Source organism: Ochlerotatus camptorhynchus, unplaced genomic scaffold, assembly GCF_037179485.1.
Source record: "Ochlerotatus camptorhynchus isolate MF236.1 unplaced genomic scaffold, CSIRO-AGI_Acam_v1.1 ptg000013l, whole genome shotgun sequence".
NCBI lineage: Eukaryota > Metazoa > Arthropoda > Insecta > Diptera > Culicidae > Ochlerotatus > Ochlerotatus camptorhynchus.
In genome coordinates this window covers 600,285-619,007 of record NW_027040505.1, presented here as the reverse complement: position 1 = coordinate 619,007, position 18,723 = coordinate 600,285, and the positions used below count along the sequence as shown (strand labels likewise).

At 42.8% G+C, this 18,723-nt stretch overlaps 1 protein-coding gene across 1 annotated transcript in view; it reads left to right on the top strand.

Annotated features, from left to right (window-relative positions):
- The window catches only part of LOC135700844 (uncharacterized), a 99,469-nt gene that overhangs the window by 3,630 nt on the left and 77,116 nt on the right, over nt 1-18,723 (top strand). The window contains exons 9-12 of the mRNA XM_065221502.1: nt 10,456-11,273; nt 11,339-11,796; nt 11,860-12,405; nt 12,575-12,865. Of these exons, the coding sequence (XP_065077574.1) occupies nt 10,456-11,273; nt 11,339-11,796; nt 11,860-12,405; nt 12,575-12,865 (2,113 nt within the window). The remainder of the gene's footprint in view (nt 1-10,455; nt 11,274-11,338; nt 11,797-11,859; nt 12,406-12,574; nt 12,866-18,723) is intronic.

Below are 18,723 nucleotides of genomic sequence, written 5' to 3'. Positions count from 1 at the left end.
TAATATAATAAATGTTTCATTCTTACATGCACGCGCTTGTTGAACATTTATCACGTTTATTTTGCCGCGCAACAAATCAAACATCTATGTGGACGTAGCATACTTTCTCAATGTTTGCATCAGCTGTCTTAGATTGGCAGATAATCAAGCCAAATAACCAACAACTTTGGCTTCAAGCCAAATGTTTGTGGATGACGTTTCTGCCACCGGAGTGGATAATTCCTGCAATATAGAATTTATAGCTGTATGTTATAAACTGTCATTTTAATGTTAAGGTCTTTTGGATATAACCTAAGAGGAAGAGAAGACAATAGGGGGACTTTTATGAACCAATTTACTGTCAAACGCGAACCAGCTCCTGATTGGTCGGGTGAACGTATAGAAACGCGAAAATTTTTACAACAGGGAATCTATTTTCTTCAAGGGGGCAACACTGTTGATCGCTGAAATTTTTCTAATCGATTTACTGGTTTACTGGTGTAACAGTGATTAATCCTAGAATTATAAAAGTTTATTGAGATGTACCAAGTTTGGTGCTGTTTTTAATATGGAAGATGCATGGGATGAGGTAAGTATTGTCAAAAGTTCTTCTCGATTGCAACACTATTAAATAGAATATAAAAACTCAACTTTTAGGCGTACTTTTGGAAGCAGTTGGAGCTGGAGTATTGCCAAATAAATCTCCACATCAAGCATATTAAGAACACAAACATTGAGGTCTGAATAAGACAGAGCTCTATATTGGAGAAACCGGGAGGGCGCCCATCAGGCAGAGATGTCCCAGCAGCCGAAAGGAACTAAACTTTAAATACAATGCAGCATTCTTTAAAAAGCGCATTACTGCTGCCAGCAGGGATCTGCATTTTCGAAACAAAAAAAAAAGAAAATGAACTCTCCGCAGAATTGTTTCATTTCGAGCAATATCATTTTCGTGTAAGTCATCGTGTTTCTTGTGATCGACTCACGATGAACATTCCTCTTTTCAAACATGACTGGACTATCATTTGTTTCGTTCGTCGAGTGCTTTAGTTCATTTCATTTGAAGCAAAGACTTGTTTCAATTGACGCAATGAAAGACTCGAAAACTGCTTTCTTCGTTTTTTTCCACCTTCACTTCAATTTGGGGCTCATTCGACTTGTCACGACCTGACGACGCAGGCATCAAAATATAGTATCTTAAATTTCATCGATTTCCGATTTCCTTATACAAGACCCCGATTCCAAAAATACCCATATTGATGGGACGGCATCAGCATTTCCCATTTTTTTTTCCTGAAATAGGAAGCCACCATATTGGATTTTAAAATGGCGTCCGATATCGATTTCCTGCCTCTAAACACCATCCCGATTCCAAAAATACCTATATTGACAGTATTTCTCACTAAATCTAAAATCGGAAGCCGCCATCATGGATTTCGAAATGGCGTCGCATATAAATTTTCGATATGTAGATTTCGGGCCTTATTACGGGTGTCACTACACGGTGATAAGCAAGTGATACTGAGAATAAGAGCCGTGATTACCGTACAAATCAAGTGGGAATCACTTCACCGTGACGACAAGTGACAACTGTTCACCGTGAAGTGACATCCGTAATAAGCCCCTTCATACCGATTACAAAAATACTAATATTGATGTTTGATACATTTGATACAGTCTGATGTATTTCCACTTTTTCGTAAATCGGACGCCACCTTCTCCGATTTGAAAATGTTGTCGGATATCTATTTTCATCCTCTAGACATCATCCCGATTCCAAAATATCTTTATTGATAAGTATTTGACAGCATTTCCCACTTTTTTCTTAAAGTGGAAGCTGCCATCTTGGATTTTAAAATGGCGTCGCATATCAATTTTCGATCTGTAAACGTCACCCCGATTCAAAAAATACCCATATTGATTGGTAAACAAACCACCCGACAGTAATAAATTTGACATTAACGTGCACAGATCTATGCGCATACGCTTACATGAACCGAGTGAACAATCAACAAAAGTCATAAAAACTGCGCGAATTTGGATCGAACAGCTTCGCTTCAATGAAAAAGTAAGTTCATTTGACGATGAAAAAAATGAACACGAGTCAAGCCAAAACAAACAGCATGAAAACTGATCGAAACTGGTTCTGTTGATGTTGACGGAGATCTGCTCGAAGAGAAGACAGAATGACTTGAAAGTTGATGGTTGACAGCTTCATCGTCGCTTGAAGATTTTCGATTGAAAGTGACTTTGTGGGGCCCATGTGGCCCCATGTCGAGTATGCTATTTGGTAGCCTGTGGAGTTCCCGCAAGGGGTTCTACAACCGACGCGAGTCCTGTGGAACGGCATTCCACCGAAATTGTGCGAGATCTTGCTGTGACCGGTCCTCAAACGCGACGCTATCTTCTGATCCCACTGATTCAACGGTTTTGTCCATTTCCTCGTCGTCCCCTTGATCCGTCTGATGAAGATGGACCGGTTTTGGACCCACTCTGCGTCCCAAGCTTCCCAGAATTTGTTCACGATCCAGCGATGGGCAGATAGTCCTGCCTCAGCCAGAAAGTCAGCTTCAGAGTTGCCTGGTATTCCGCAGTGCCCCGGAACCCAGCAGAATACCGTGTTTGGAGGTGCGGACTTCATCGGCGCCTCTACCCAGGAATGAGTTCGGGCCTCGGATTTCAGGGCTTGTTTGACGCCGTGCGAATCCGTGAGGACCAGGATCGGTTGGACCAAGGGCGTTGTAGCAGCGATAAAGATGGCAGCAGCTTCAGCAGAGAAGACAGAACATTGCGGCGGTAAGCTGCAGCTGGTTGGTGTGATGTTTCCGGCAAGACCGATACCGACTCCGGCCCGTTGCAAATGAAGTTTAAAGGAGATATTAATATCATAAACTATAATAATTATAATCTACAGATCGATAAAAATCTAGTCCACTCACATCGGTTCCTTTACTATGCCCTGAAGACAAAAACCCTAGAGGCATCATGGTTTTGGGTAACTTTTACACCATTGCTTCAACTGGAGAACTAACATTATCGAATGATAGGGTAGAGTGCTACTTCGTCGTAATCGCCCCTTTCCGTTCTATCAATCAGAAAAGATCAATAATATCAATGATTTCCCCGTGCAGAAATTAATAATAGGTTTGTTTCGATGCGTTAGTTCATTAGCTACAACAAAACCCTGTTAGAGCGCATTGTATGAATATTTACGTTCATTGTTCTCAAAACAAAAGAAGCGCTCCTAGCGAATCCCCTTTTTCTACGTTTATCCGTAGGTCGAAGAAAATCTAATGGCGTTTCAAAGCGTTAGGACGGAATTGAAACCCGTAGAACGAATTTAGAATCAAGAAGCAGTATTAGATTTTAAACAATATCTCAACAATTTGTGACTCATTATCAAATCCAACGGTACGTATGGAAAGGTGAATAAATTTAGAAGTCATTTCTGACATAAATATTCCAGTTTTTGTTTAAACTCGTTCAGAAAAGAGATGTAAATCGCGGGTAGTGCTTAGTAGGACGGAAATTAGACCAAAAACCCTATTCATCGACAAGCAAACATTTCCGCTTACATTTCACTTATGGAGTCGCCGAAAAAAGATTTATTTTTGTCAAACAACGCCCTAGTCTATTTGCAAGTATTATTTATAAAAGATAATTCTTAAGCACAGCTTCTAATGCAATTGTTTCTTATTCAGAAATATATTTCAAATTGCAAAAACACCATCATCATTAGCATTATCAACATGATCGATAATAACTTCACCATCTTTTAAAATTAGGGAGCAAATTAAGGAAAAAATAACATTCGTTTCCGATTTTAAATGAACCATCGATGAGACCTTGAAGTTATAAACAAACAATCTCAAAAGTCATAACTGCAGGGTTTCCAAACTCAGGGGGTACTGAGACCGACAGCTTGATTGCCACAGTGCGGCACTTTCGGCGCAACACTGGGCACAGCTGTCGGCACAGATAAAGTACTAGGCACAGATTGAGATGTGCAGAGTTGAGTACCCCTTGATTTTCTTGTACTTTGACAGTCGACTGCGTCGCCCATTTTTTTTCCTCTGTTCGGGACCTAACACCACTGCGACCAGTAATTTGATCTATTGTAGTATATCCCGTGTCCTTATCTAGTGTTCATTTGTAGTAAACATTGCCCGGCTCTCCTGTCAAATTTTCATCGGTGCACTCGTCCATTGCACATTGTGATAAAACCACGGACTTTGATAAAGAAGAATGAGAAAAACGAGAGAGGGTTTAGCATAAGAGAGAAGCGGATTAAACACAGACTATCTTGGCAACCTATGCCTATATGGTTTCTAGCAACACTGCCAATGCAATCAATATAGGCGGTGCTCGATTGGCTCTATCTTTGACAGTTGTTCGTGCGGCTCAAAACCTAAGAGAAGAGGTGACAATACGGGGGTGAAAATGAACCACTTTTCTGTCAAACGTGAACCAGCTCCTGATTGGCCGATTTTATGTGCGATAGAGATAGAGATAGATAAAGATAGAGATAGAGATAGAAATAAAAGAGTAAGAAGCCAATTGTCGCCTCTTCCTCTTAACTCAAAACCAGCCAGTCCGCTCCTCTCTTATACTAGACCGTTTCTTAGAAAAACCATCAAGTCAGTTTGTCCCATCAAGCAAAGTAATCGCATGTTAGTCCCATCATGAAATTCAATCATCCGGAGGTCAAGGTACAGTTCTGCATTTTGAATTACTTTATTTTTCGCTGATAAAACAAAACACGCGAACTTCATTGCAACTGATTTTAACATAAAATCATTATTAAAACATTTATTATGATCTTTCAAATATTTACATTGGAATTGCAGTTTATAACTTCGACTGCCATATTCTCAATGCCTACTTTTTCATATGAGGTATATAGGCTGTATACATTGCATTAACGTTGGTAAACAATTAGAAGAAGGCTGTCCACAGGACAGAAGTGGAACTTCGGATCAGAAAGTGGCTCAATTTTTCATTGGAGAACACTAGCGCACCTAGCGGTAGATGGCATCTTCTGTCTGCAGTTAAGATAGACAGCATGCTATGATAGTGTGAGTGCGCATAGAAAGCCCGGGTGGAACGCTACCACAACGCATCGCTTGATGAGCAGAAAAACGTACCACTTTTTGATTCACCGATTTGTTTGCACTTCCCCTTGTGTTCAATGCTGTGTCACAAGATGTGGTATAGATTGGAATGGATTTTGTTAGAAGGTGTCTTTTTGATATGTGTCCAATCCAGTTGTTCTCTATCGCAGGCCTGCTTGGTACACTCGATAGTCTATTCGAGAAGGACGCAGCTTTATTAGACTATAAAGCGAAAGTGCAACTGCTGATTCGGAAGCTGGGACCGATTGAACACGAAAGGTACGTGAGCTTCATTGTTTTCAAGATTCTCAAAAAAAAAAAATTCCTTCTCTAAGACGGTTGAGAAGATGAAAAATCTGTTCGGTGCAAAGGAGTCGGTGGTCAGTCGGCGATATAGACGTTTGAAAGATCGAGGAGGTGAATGACATCATGCTAGAGTACCTGTGAAATGAGAACCAGCGTCTTTTTAACCTCAAACACGATATTGCTATAGAGGTAACTCTAAGACCAGAAGGTCCCGAAGAAACGTGCTCTGATCGAACAAGCTCTAGTACTATCTTCGATTCCAAGCTAATCGATGCACCCCTCGAAAACATAGGATAATCCACGAACCCCTCATTTTATCTGTCAAACTTTCATAACGAATCAAAACAAACATAGTGTTGTACTAGAATTTCGACTAGAATGGGTTATGTTAATCGTTTGCGTGGGACCAATAGGCTAGTAAAGTAGTGAGCCAATTTAAAATCGTTAGTTCCTACCGGGTGCTAACGCTATGATCGAAGCACCGATTCCATTCCAACAGGTACAGCATCAAGTATTTAAAAAAAAAACGTTACTTTGAGTCCCCAGACCATCCATTGAGCGATAGTGAATGGTTTGTGGCGGACTGAACTATGTTCGCAACTGCGGCTACAAGTAGCAGAAGTGTTCCAAATGTGGCCAGCTTGGACATCGAGAAGGCTATGTAGTAGTGCGATCAAAGCACGCCAGCCTTCAATGAGGAGGTCCGTGCTCGTAAGCCTATGTGGGACGTTGGTTCACCTGCAACTCATCAGCAAGCAAATTTGGGAGAAGATCGGAAGTCCGGAGCTGGGTCCATCGACGGTCAAGGCGATGGGCGCTTGATGGCGAGTTCTTGGCCAACGTTACCATCGGTGAAACAAAAGGATGCGGTGTGACGGAGAAACCACTACAGCTTCTCGGATTCAACTTGGTGGACAGCTTCGATCTCTGGTCAGTACCGTCGAACTGAACACCAGCTGTAAACCCGTGTTTTGTCCCAAACGGACGATGCCGTCAAACAGGAGTTGGACAGATTGGAGAAGCTGCTGATCATTTCGCCGATCGATTACTCGGAGTGGGCTGCTCCTATAGTTGTCGTGCGTAAGGCGAATGGAGCAATCAGGATCTGCGAAGATTACTCCACTGGCTTGAACTCCGCTCTGCAATCGCACCAGTACCCGTTGCCTCTACCGGAAGATATATTTGCCAAGCTAGCAAACACTTGCCAGTTCAGACAGGTACCGGTAGATAAAAATTTTCAGAGTTTACTCACTATCAACACGCCTCAACTACAACCGCCTTCCACTGGGTGTAAAAATTGCTCGTGGAGTTTTCCAGCAACTCCTCGACACGATGCTAGCTGATCTACCAGAAACATCCGGTTATCTTGATGACGTTATAGTGGGCGGTGAGAACCAGCAAAATCATGACCGCAATCTCCGAGCCGTTCTTCAGCGAATTCAAGACTTCGGGTTTACGATCCGAGCTGATAAGTGTTCATTTGGGAAGCGACAAATTCGCTATCTCGGACACATCATCCACGATGGTGGACTTCGTCGCGGCGATTAGCAAGCTTCCTTCTCCTTCGGACGTATCCGGTGTGCGCTCTCTCCTTGCCGCGATTAACTATTTTGACAAGTTTGTGCCTAATATGCAAGCGCTCCGCTATCCCCTCGCAAACCTCTTCAAACCAGAATCAAACTTTGATTGGAACACGGAGTGTCAACAGGCGTTCGACCGATTCAAGCAGATTCTCACCTTGGACCTACTACTTACACACTTCGATCGAGAAGAAGGAGATCAGTCGGTCTCGGGGCCAAATTCAGGCGCCCCGAGAGCACTCACCAAGTCGGAGCAGAACTACGTTCCGCCTGATAGAGAAGGTCTAGCCGTCATCTTCGCAGTTACGCTCCATTGATTCGAATCTTCGACTTCAAGAAAGGTATTCCGGTGTATACGGCTAACCGGTTTGCCCTCAAGTTACTTCTATACGACTTCGACATCGAGTACGTTCCGACTGAGAAACTGCTGTCCGAGCTGATTAGCCAACATACGAAGCCAGAAGAGGACTACATCATTGCTAGCGTTAGAGTAGGATGACAGGTCAGCAGCCGCAAATTCGCTTAATGTTCCCAAGCCGAACCACTATTACGCAAGGTCTACCGGTACATTCAAAACGGCTTACCTGCAATCTAAGCAAGTCTAACCGAAGATCAAACGATTCCACGCCAGACATGAATCCTTCATCGTAGTCAATGGGTGCGTTTTGTTTGCCGAACGACTCGTCAGTCCATCGAAACACCAAAAACGATGGTTGGACCAGCTTCATCAAGGCCATCAAGGTATGCAGCGGTTGAAACCAATTGCCAGGAGCTACGTTTACTGGCCGTCATTCGACGATGACATCGTTGGTTATGTCAAGGTTTGTACTGCCCATAATCGCATATCAGTCCCATGTGGATAGGAAATCAAGCAAAGAAGGGACTGATATGCGATTATTTAAGCAGTATGCGTCCGTTGCGAAGTCTCCTCCTCATGCTACACCGATTCTGTGGCCAAAAACAGTTCTGCCCATGGCAACGCGTTAACATAGATTAGGCCGGACCAATCAATGGCAACTAATTCGTAATCGTCGTCGGCTCCTACTCCAAGTGGCCTGAGATTGTCAGAATGCGCAGCATTACATCGATATCCACAATTCCCATCTTGCGTGGGCTCTTCGCTTGACTGGGGATGCCGGTTACACTGGTCTCTGACAACGGAACACAATTCCCCAGTACGGAGTTTGACCTCACGACAGACTTATTCCATCCATCATCAAACTGACAAGCAGAGCGGTTCGTGAATACATCCAAAAAGGGACGTCAAGAAGATCCGAGAAGGGGGAGGAACAATGGATGAAGCAATCGATACGTTTCTGCTCACGTACAGGAGCACGCCAAATCAATCTGTACCAGAAAACAAGACTCCGTCAGGGGCTCTGTTCGGCTGTAAATTCCGAACCAGCCTTGAGTTGTTATGATCACGTCCCGCGCCCAAGACAGTACCAGAAAAGCAGAACGAAGAGAAACGACGATCGTTCAACCGTGACGATGCTTTGGCGTAGACAGCATGTACACCAAGAATACCTGGAAATGAGTACCTGGCATACTTCTCGAGAGAATCGTGAAGAGTATAACGTGTGGATTGATACTCGGAAGCTGCGCTCGCACGTCAACCAGTTGCGTAGTCGAAACCCCACTAGTTCGAAAGCCACGTTACCAGACAGACAAGCCATGAGCACACAGAGTTGATTTCCGTTGAACGTCCTGATGTTTACCTGGAACCTACCTCTGTCGTCGCTTGCACCGGAAGAGCCTGTTCAATCACCATCATCACCAGTCTCTAGCTCAGCATCAACTGCAAATCTGATGACGCCCAGTAGCTGCCGCCGTCATCGAGAGGTCATCAATGTCTTCTACAACAGCAGCTGCATCAACATGAACTGAGTTCGAGTTAGCAGCTGAAACCGAACCGGTAGAAGTTCTAACTCGACGGTCTTCCCGTCTTCGAAGGCAGCCTCGATGGTTTGACCCCTACCAGCTCTATTAAGAGGGAAGATGTTGCAGACAACAAAAATGGATTTGGCAACACTGCCGGTTACCCTATCTTTATCGCAGGCTTCACCGATGGCAGCAACATAGCTGCCACTCATGTGAAGCAGCAGAGAGAACACTAGCAGCATGTGAGCTTATTGAAATAAATTATCTGACAAATTGAAGTTCCTGCTTGCTGAGCTTCTACTAAATTCCCTGAACTTCTACAAAGTTTGCCGAAGTTTTTCGAAGATCTTTGAACATTCACAAAATTCCTTGCATTTCCATGAAGTTTTACAAAGTACTTCTAATTGCTACACATTTCACTGAACTTCTATGGAGCTGACTGCAGTTCACAAAGTTTCCTGAACTTTTTATGAATTTCGTTTATTTTCTGTGGAGCTCCTACAAGTTCTTTAAAGTTTCCTGGACTTCGACGGTAATTCTTAAACTTTTAAAGTTCATTAAATATTAACGAAGTGCCCTGAAATTAAAAGATGGTCTGATAATAAGTAGGTTTCCCCAACTTCATCAAAATTTCAATTCTTGTACAGTCAAATTTCGCTCGTTGGGCTATGTTTAGGTGGGCTGTAGCCCACCTAAATCCCAGTCAAACGTCATTTTTGACCGTGTTATTTCTTTTTCGAGGGGCTCATGTATGAACAGTTTGGATAGCTGCCAAAGGATTGTGATGATAATAGACAATCGGTGTATCTCTCAACAAATTTTCAGCTTGACAGCTCAGCCCAACTAACGAAAGTCTTTCACTAAGTGGGGTACAGGTTTAGCCCAACGAGCGAAAGTTGACGGTACATATCTTCCGCACCCACGAAATGTTCACGAAGTTTTGCAACGCTTCCTATAATTCTATGAAATTCTCCAAATTATCTATTGAATTTCTATGGGGCCAGGAATGGCCCCGAGGAACATGTTTTGATGTGATCCTGGGTACTCAATAAAATCACCAATTATCATGTTTTTAAAGCTCCAGTGATTCTAACATCAACAACACAGAATGCAGAGCTCTACGTTTGTTAGATAGAGTTATAGAATCAAAATAACACTGCATAGATCATCTCGACCAAAGGAGGCATCGACTTGTAGAAACATCGACTTATGGAGAGTACGAAGGGGGGGGGGGGGGGGGAAATGAAGGGACCGCAGAATCTATCGAGTTGTGGAGAGTTGACTGTACTAAAATATCTTTGCAAAAATCGTAGAACAAAAACTATTACCAAATTTTTGAACTTTTTGACACGATTCAAAATGGCCAAATTTGAGGAAAACTTTGAATCATTGTTCATTTCAAACAATTGGGCAAAGTTTCATGCAAATTGGCAAAGGTCGAGTTTTTCCGATTCGCCATTTGGCGTGGAACTGCTCAATGGATGGATGGATGCATTTTATGAAAAATACAAAGTAGTTGTAAATCGATAGAAATATCTAGCGGATTTATCTCACAAACCGCTATCAAACTAATCCGCTATTATCGTCTTTTCTTCCAGGAGCTTCTTCGCCTTCAACCTAGCCTCTGAGCATCACAAGTTCTACATGAAGCTGCGGAACTCATTCGTCTCAATCAAAGCCCTGTCGAACGAGTTGAACATTCCGATCGCCGAGCCCACCCGTGTCGGGCCAAGCCCCGTCGCCACTGATCCCACCAAACCCAAGCTGGACGTGGCCGATGTCGACGAGAAGGCAGCCTTCGACGCCAAGCACGTGGACAAGATCGACAAACCACTCAAATCGACCGGTCTTCGGGTCCGGAACCTCAAGAAATCCATGCTGAACGATAACCGGCTGGCGAAGCTTCGCCAGAAATTTCTCATCAAGCGGTCCAAGTCCACGGTGGAGGGACCGCAACCAGCGCTGAACCAATCCGTCGAGATCGCAAACCAGCAGAATCAGAATAAGGAGAACGAAAACCCGGATCCGGTCGGGCCGAGCGGGATCAGCATGTCACCGGATTGTTCCCCGAAGACGCCCAGCGTCAATCGGAATCGGGTCAAAATGGGAACGAGGGTTTTTTCGGCGCAGTTTCTGAACAAGTCCTATGACAACCTGTACGAGCAGGCTGGGATCGGGAGTGGAGCGCTGAGTGGAGCTAACTCCATTCAGAATTTAGCGAACAGTAGTTTCAACGAGGATGATGAGCTGTATGTGGGCTACGAGAAGAAGGTTGATCCGTTGCTGATCGAGAGCAGTGTGGACGACGCGGTATCGACGAAGAGCAGCATGGGATCGGTGTATTTTATGGAGAAGATTGAGGAGAAGTCTGTGGGCGGAAGTGAGGAGACGTTGTCACCAAAAGCGTGTGTAATTCGTGAGTATTTTTTGATGAAGGGGGAAGATCGTGAATTGGTTAACTGATATTTTTCAAATTTGCAGAATCAAGCATCCGCAGCGAAAGTGGACATTTTGAGGTGCCCAATGAGACAATTTCCGATACGTTGCTGGAAAAGTTCAACAACCTGAGCTGCAGTGCGACGATCAACGATCGGATCTTAACGTCGGTCATTGTGGTGAAAGATTTCATAAATCCGAACGAGAAGCGGAGTCAGGCGGAGGCTAAGGCGAGCATGCTGGCTCGGAAAAGGTCTTTCCTGTCACGAAGCCAGGAGTCGGTGCTGTTCCGGAACGGTGGTTCCCGATTGATGGCCTTCGGTGGGGATGATCTGAGTTCGGACGGTGGAATTGCGGATTGTGGAAGTAGTGGAGAGGATGGTCGGGGTGCGAGGTACACCTTGGGGATCAGTATCGTGCAAGGATCGGATAACAATGTTTACGTTAAGGACTTGGTGGCAAATGGACCGGGAGCCAGAGCGGGAGTCAGGATCGGTGATCAGGTTTGTCAATCGTTGGCATTTTCTCGAAGAAGCGTAATCGTAACTTTCAAAATCTATTTTCAGATAATTGCCGTTGATGGTCGGTCTCTGCTGAATCTGCCCTACAGCGAATCCCTGACGATTCTACAAAACACGGGACGAACGGTGGAGTTGGTCCTGTCGCAAATCTACGTGCGACCTGCACTGAGCTCGAGTCGTTTGAATATCCACCAATCGACCAACAGTATCAACAAGATCGGTCATGATGATCTGTACCCATCGAAGCTGGACGCGGTTCGAATGGCCACCGCATCTGTTTCCAAATCCAACAGCTTATACATAAAGAACGGTGCTCAAAATCAGCAGCAGCAATCCACGCATCCGCGGAAGAGTCCAGTGGTCAATGGGAAAACCTACGACGATATAGGACATCACTTCGATGCCATTCGATCCTTCTACCACCAGCATAGTCAGAGCCAACAGGACGATCGGAAGACATCCTTCAATCAACACCGTTACACGAAAAATGTCGCGGATATTCTGCGCACAAGAAACCGAGTCAACGAAAGCCACGGCGGTGGTCCGCCTGGAATGCTGTCCCCCTCCAAGAGCATGCCCGATCTGCCAAAGGTAGTTTCCACCAGCGGAGCCAGATTCACTGACTTGTTTCTATTTGCACAGACTTTCTAAAGGAAAAATGAACGTCCAAGTATCACAATCTGGCGTCCCTGTTTCCCTTAACCTTTATTCCATTCATCAACACTAACTCAAACCCTCCATCAATTGTCTCAAATTCCAGATCCTCCAAGCCTACACCAAACCGACCTCGGTCAGTCCAATTTCCTCCTATCCCGGTGTGTCCAGCTCGTCGTCGTCTTCGTCTTCGACCTTATCCTACGGATCGAACCGAACGCAACCGAAATCCCTGCCGCCTCCGAAGACGATGGGCCTTTCGCGGAAGTACACCGGCCCGTTGCGCTTCCCGGTCACTCCGGCCAAAGACTGCATCCGGACCATTCCGGCCCACCCGAGCGTGAAGATCCAGCTATCCCTGTCGAATGCCTCCGAAGACGGACAGGTGTTCATCTAGGTTAGATTCGAAATCATTTGTTTATTCACCCAGAAACCGTCACTTTTAAGCCAGTCTTTGCCTGCCCAGCTTTTTGTGTGTTTTACGTAGTTTAAGAAACTTTTTTGTTTGTTTGTTTGTGTAATAGTAGATCCTAAGTTAGAGCAAGTGTGATTTTGGCTGTTTGTGTTTAAGCTTAGGTGTACATGTTAAAGTTGATCTATTATCTTCCTTCACACTGGTTTCATTCACCCGCAACCTAGCAAGTAGTTATGCATAGTTAGTGAATTTTTTTTTCTCGCTCTCATCAATATCGATTCAGTTCTGCTGGAGCGCGCGAATTGCAAGATTATTGTTAATTAAAAGTGGAAACTTCTTTTTTCACCTCGATTGAATCATAATTTGTTTGTTCGCTGTTCTCATTATTCATCATCACTTCCCTGCTGCGCTGTGTGAAATCACTTTTTCTCCTGTTTTAAATTTTGATTCACTTCACTGTTAGAGCAACTATTTTCTTCCGCATTCTTTTCTTCGGTTAGTTTAAGATTTCAAGCGCTGAGTTTATTCGTTCTTGGAATTGTGTGTTTGCCTTCGTCAATATTGACACGCTCGCTGGTAGTTGTGTGCCTTTCCCTAGAAAGCATTCGTGGTTCATTAAGGCGGGAAAGAAAACTGCTCTGGACACCCGGTGGAGCCAACTTAAAACTTGATGTTACAAAGACTGGGTGAAAGTTTCTGCTTCTCGCTTGCATGTTGCTGAAAAGTTGGTCTTTCATGAATTTCTGGAAAGGGTAAATTTCCAGATGAGAAGCTCGACATTTTCGACCGGATTGTTTCGCAAAGTAAGGTTCATTAGCCTTGTTAGCAAATGATGGATTGTGTCTACGGCTGTGCTGGGTTAGTTTGCATCATGTGGAGCCGCATGGCAGTCGACGCCTAAGGTGAATCACTGTGGACGCTTTATTTCTGATTTATCTGATTTACACCTCGCAATTTCAAGAGCACGAAACTTGATAGAGCTGGAATTAGTGCGTAACAGCTTTTGTAAACAATGACTTCTTACGATGATTTCTAAAAAGTCAAGGCTCGCCAGCGCAAATCAACTTGGCCAACGCAAATCTAGACTTTCCCTATCCAACGGTTATGTTTGTTTGCGTAGGCGTGCCTTGAATTCCTAGAAATTATCGAGAGAAGTCATTATTTACCAAAGCTGTTACACCCTAATTCCAGCTTTATATATAAATATCAGCTCTCATGAAACATTCAACAAGGAAACTGGAACATAACTTTTGCTTCAGTGAATCAAACAGGGAGTTCCAATTTCATGAGCGGTGACGCAACAGTGTCCGAGATTTGTGCTATAGAAAGCTTGAAGAGATAGGGCATATCACCCATCATGACGGTCATCTTTGGACTCTTCAAGGAATCACCTTAATGGATTTAAACAGAGAGCAGTTCTAGCAACCGGTGGAAACTAACGATTTTAAATTGGCTCACTACTTGACTAGCCTATTGGTCCCAAGCAAATCGATTAACATACCCCATTCTAGTTGAAATTCTAGTACTACACTATGTTTGTTTTGATTCTCTATGAAAGTTTGACAGATAAAAGGGGGGTCGTGGATTTTCCTATGTTTCGAGGGGAGCATCGATTAACTTCACGGTTAGAAAAAAGTACCCAAAATTAAGTTCTTTTCACTCATCTCGGCACTATAGTGCGGGAACCTAAAAGTAGGTAAAGCGGGTCAAAGTAATTTTCATTTACTTGTGTGCAGTTCGTATGGAATTTTCCTCTGGCTTTTTAACCAAAAGTAAGTTAGTTGTACCCAACAGTAGGTAAATATGATGATACTCAACGTTGGGTTCCCACACACAGCAAAAAAATAATTTTGATATCACGTCAAAGTGGATGCACTACAATCATGTCGAAAATATGGTGTAATATTGCTTGCTAAAAAGGACAAAATTATCATTAATACAATGCATGAATTGACATTACGCTGCTTTTACTGCATTTGTTTATTTATGTGGTCATAAAAATTACATGAAATTTTCGACATGATTGTAGTGCATCCACTTTGATGTGATATCAAAATTATTTTTTTGCTGTGCACTTTACTACCCCTGTTGGGTGGTTTTGCTCCTCCGTTTTTGACAACATTAAAAGGAGAAAAGGAGACAAACTAGTCAAAAGTAGGTAAAAGTGAACTTTCCGTTGGGTACTTTTTTCTAACCGTGTTGGGACCGAAGATAGTACCTGGGCCAAAAAGTTGGGCACGTTTCTTCGAGACCTACTAGCCTTAGAGTTACTTCCATGGTTCTAGGCCAAATAGCAAACAATAAATTTTCACCCGACTTCCTCCGGTTTTCATGAAGCTTTGCATAATTTTTCGTTATGGGCAATCATTCACACTCAAAATTCGGCCAGTTTTGGATATCGTTTTTTTGGTGTCTGATATTTTTCAATATAGGGTACATATCCCGTATTATGTCTAATATGAAGCCTTCAATTACATTGTATGCCTTCTATTATTATGAAGAGCTTTGAGTGGGTTGGTTTATTTCCTTTTAATTCCGTTATAATTGCTTATCTTTTGACAGATACGCGTATTTCGTCTACTACTTGCAGACTTCATCAGTGCCAAGTACTCAACACCACTGAAGAATCCATCTTTAATCTACGAGTTATATACTAATCAATAGGTACTAAAAATCAGCAGGTATCCACTGTCATGTCAAAATTTACCTAAACAGGTACCTAAATTCAGTCTACAACAGGTAGATGCATGCTACGATGTGTTGTTTCAGGTAGCATGCTAAAGAGTCTCGAGTATCCGTTTCCTTGATCTCTATTTAGCAATGTTGATGGATTATGTTTAAATATTTCTAGACTTTCGGCTACGTCTAGTTTCCAAGGTGAAGATACAGTCCGCAGGATATTAATGTTTTCCTTAGTCAAATTGTGCCCCTTTTCAACGATATGTTCTGCAACCTTGGATTTAAATTCATAATGAAGCCCTTTATCCATCTCTTTGTTAGCCTTTTTTACCTCTGCGATGTGTTCCTTAAACCTTGGATTATATTATTAAATAATTGAGCTTCAAAAGATTTTTCTCTGTCAACATGTCAACATAGATATCCTTATTATTTGGATATTAATTAGGCACTACGAAAAATGGTAAAACTCACCATTTTAATATGAAATTTCTCCAGGTACGTGGATGTTACGTCGGTTTACTGTATTCATATTGGGTCTATAAATGGGTGCACCTTAGGTCTAACGAAGATGACCCGCGATCTACAGAAGTCCGGCATGTGAAATCGCGCTTCTTATTAGCTCCTTATCATTCATACGTAACCACATTGTTGACGTCACTTACACTTCTCGCTTAGGAACTGATGACACTGGTCACCCTAACCGGTCGAACTCCAGACGAATCTAGAACCACACTACCGTTCATACTGGCGACATCGTTCTGATGAGACAACGTAACCCTACCCCCAAGCTCCTCCTCTTTTCTTATCCTTCGACAATGTACCCCACTAACCTCAGGTAAGCCGCGAGTATTCGGCCCAACTCCTACTAGACATAGAATCAAGTGCATTTGGTTACAAACAAAGAACAATGAATTATCGGCTCCGTAAAGCTAACACGATTGAGCCTTACAAATAAACGAACTAGATAAAAAAAAAAGAACTGATGAAGAAGAAAGAGACAGTGTTTTCTTTCCGGTTGATCAGAAAACATCAATCGTTTCTTCTGGACCTTCTTGTCTTAGAGTTACCATAGAAGCATAGTAATAGCATAGAGGTAACTCTAAGACTAGAAGGTCCCGAAATAACGTGCTCAACTTTTTGGCTCAGCTCTGGTGCTCTCTTCGGTCCCAAGCTAATCGATTCACCCCTCGAAACATAGGAAAAACCAATAACCCCTCATTTTACCTGTCAAACTTTCATAGCGAATCAAAACAAACATTGCGTAGTACTAGAATTTCGACTAGAATAGGGTACGTTAATCGTTTGCTTGGGACCAATAGGCTACTAAAGTGGTGAGCCAATTTAAAATCGTTAGTTTCGTATTGATTGTTGGTAATAGTCTGAAGGGCCTAATCGGAATTTTAATGCACGACCGATAAGATCGACTCAAAATTGAGTGGTTTTTCACTCATAATTACAAAAACGTTGATCACTCATAGACTTTCTAATACATGTTCCTCAAATCTAAATCTCAATTCTAGATGCTCGAAAAATCTAGTGTGAGATCAATCACACCCTTATCAATCAATCAATCTACGAGAAATCTTCTTTCATTTCTCGCATCTACATGCATCACACAGCATCTTTTTGCAGGACATCTTCAAATCGTCTTCAATCTTCTTTCTTTCTACTCAACGTACGCGCAGCGAACCACACTAAAACAAAATCTTTCCTGCATTGTAGATTGAGTCATCCTCCTCGCCTTTTCCTCTCGAATCTGCTCGAATATGAAGAAAATCGTCAAAAATTTTACTCAGTGTAAGAGATACTAATAGCAAACGGTGGAAGCTAACGATTTTAAATTGGCTCACTACTTGACTAGCCTATTGGTCCCAAGCAAACGATTAACGGACCCCATGCTAGTCGACATTCTAGTACTACACTATGTTTGTTTTGATTCGCTATGAAAGTTTGACAGATAAAATGAGGGGTTCGTAGATTTTCCTATGTTTCGAGGGGTGCATCGATTAGCTTGGGACCGAAGATAGTACCAGAGTTGAGCCAAAAAGTTGAGCTCGTTTCTTCGGGACCTTCTGGTCTTAGAGTTACCTCTATGCTAATGGAATGAGTGAAACCTCTTTCGATTTTCTTCACATTCGAAAAGTTTTTTCTTAGAAAACCCAGGAAAATTTTACTCAGTTCTTAAGTGACCTGCGATTTTGCGAATTTGTGTGAAAGGAACTCAAATATGATTCAAATTCAGTGGCGCCGGTTGTGTAGTGGTAAGCGCGATTGCCTCTCCCCCTGGGTTCAATCCCAGTCGGCGCCGCCGGAATTTTCTGAGGCATAAAGTTTCTGATCATGTCTTCCTTCGGAAGGAAAGTACAGCCGTTGGTCCCCGGTTTATGAGTTGTGATGGGTCGATAGGTAGGGTCCAGGTGTGGGAGCTGCCTCCCTGGCGTCGGTAGAATTGGTACTCAGTACGGAAAACAAGATAGACGGAAAGCAAATCAAGGAAAACAAAAGTGAGTGGCATTAGTATACTTTAACTTACTAAGTTTTTCATTGCAAAGTGTAGCTAATCATCCATATTTCCATAGCACAGGATGAGCTATGGAACAACTTTTTCTGATTTGGAAAGACAGCCAAATTGGTTTTCTCACCACATAAGAAGCAATGGTACGAATCAAGCTTAAAATGCGATTTTATCGGCTTGCTGATTTTCGCCTTGGGACGGACATGCGAAGAACGGCAGTATTATTCATTTTACGCGATGTCAGTACCCATTTTGATATCACTGATTATAATGTTGTAAATTTTTTAAGCGGGTAGGTAACTGTAAAAGTTCTTTAATGAATTGAAAAATAAGTTCATTAGCATGAATCATAATGTTCTCACAGGCTGTTTTGTATTTCTTAACATGAGCAGCATTTCTTAATATTAATATAAAATAACTCAACTATTGGGTAGTTCTAGTTTTTCGTGTACTGGAATACACCCTTTTAGAAAACTAGTTCGCTTACGGACGCGACCGAATAAGAAAAAAGTCGTCATGTTTCATACCTCCAGTAACGTTTGCTTCTGGGAATTCCCCTTGGAGTAAAGAGTAACAGAAGCTTCGTGACGCGAATTGACTGTACCGTTTCGATTCGTTTTGCCTTCGGGACTTTCAGTGGAGTGAA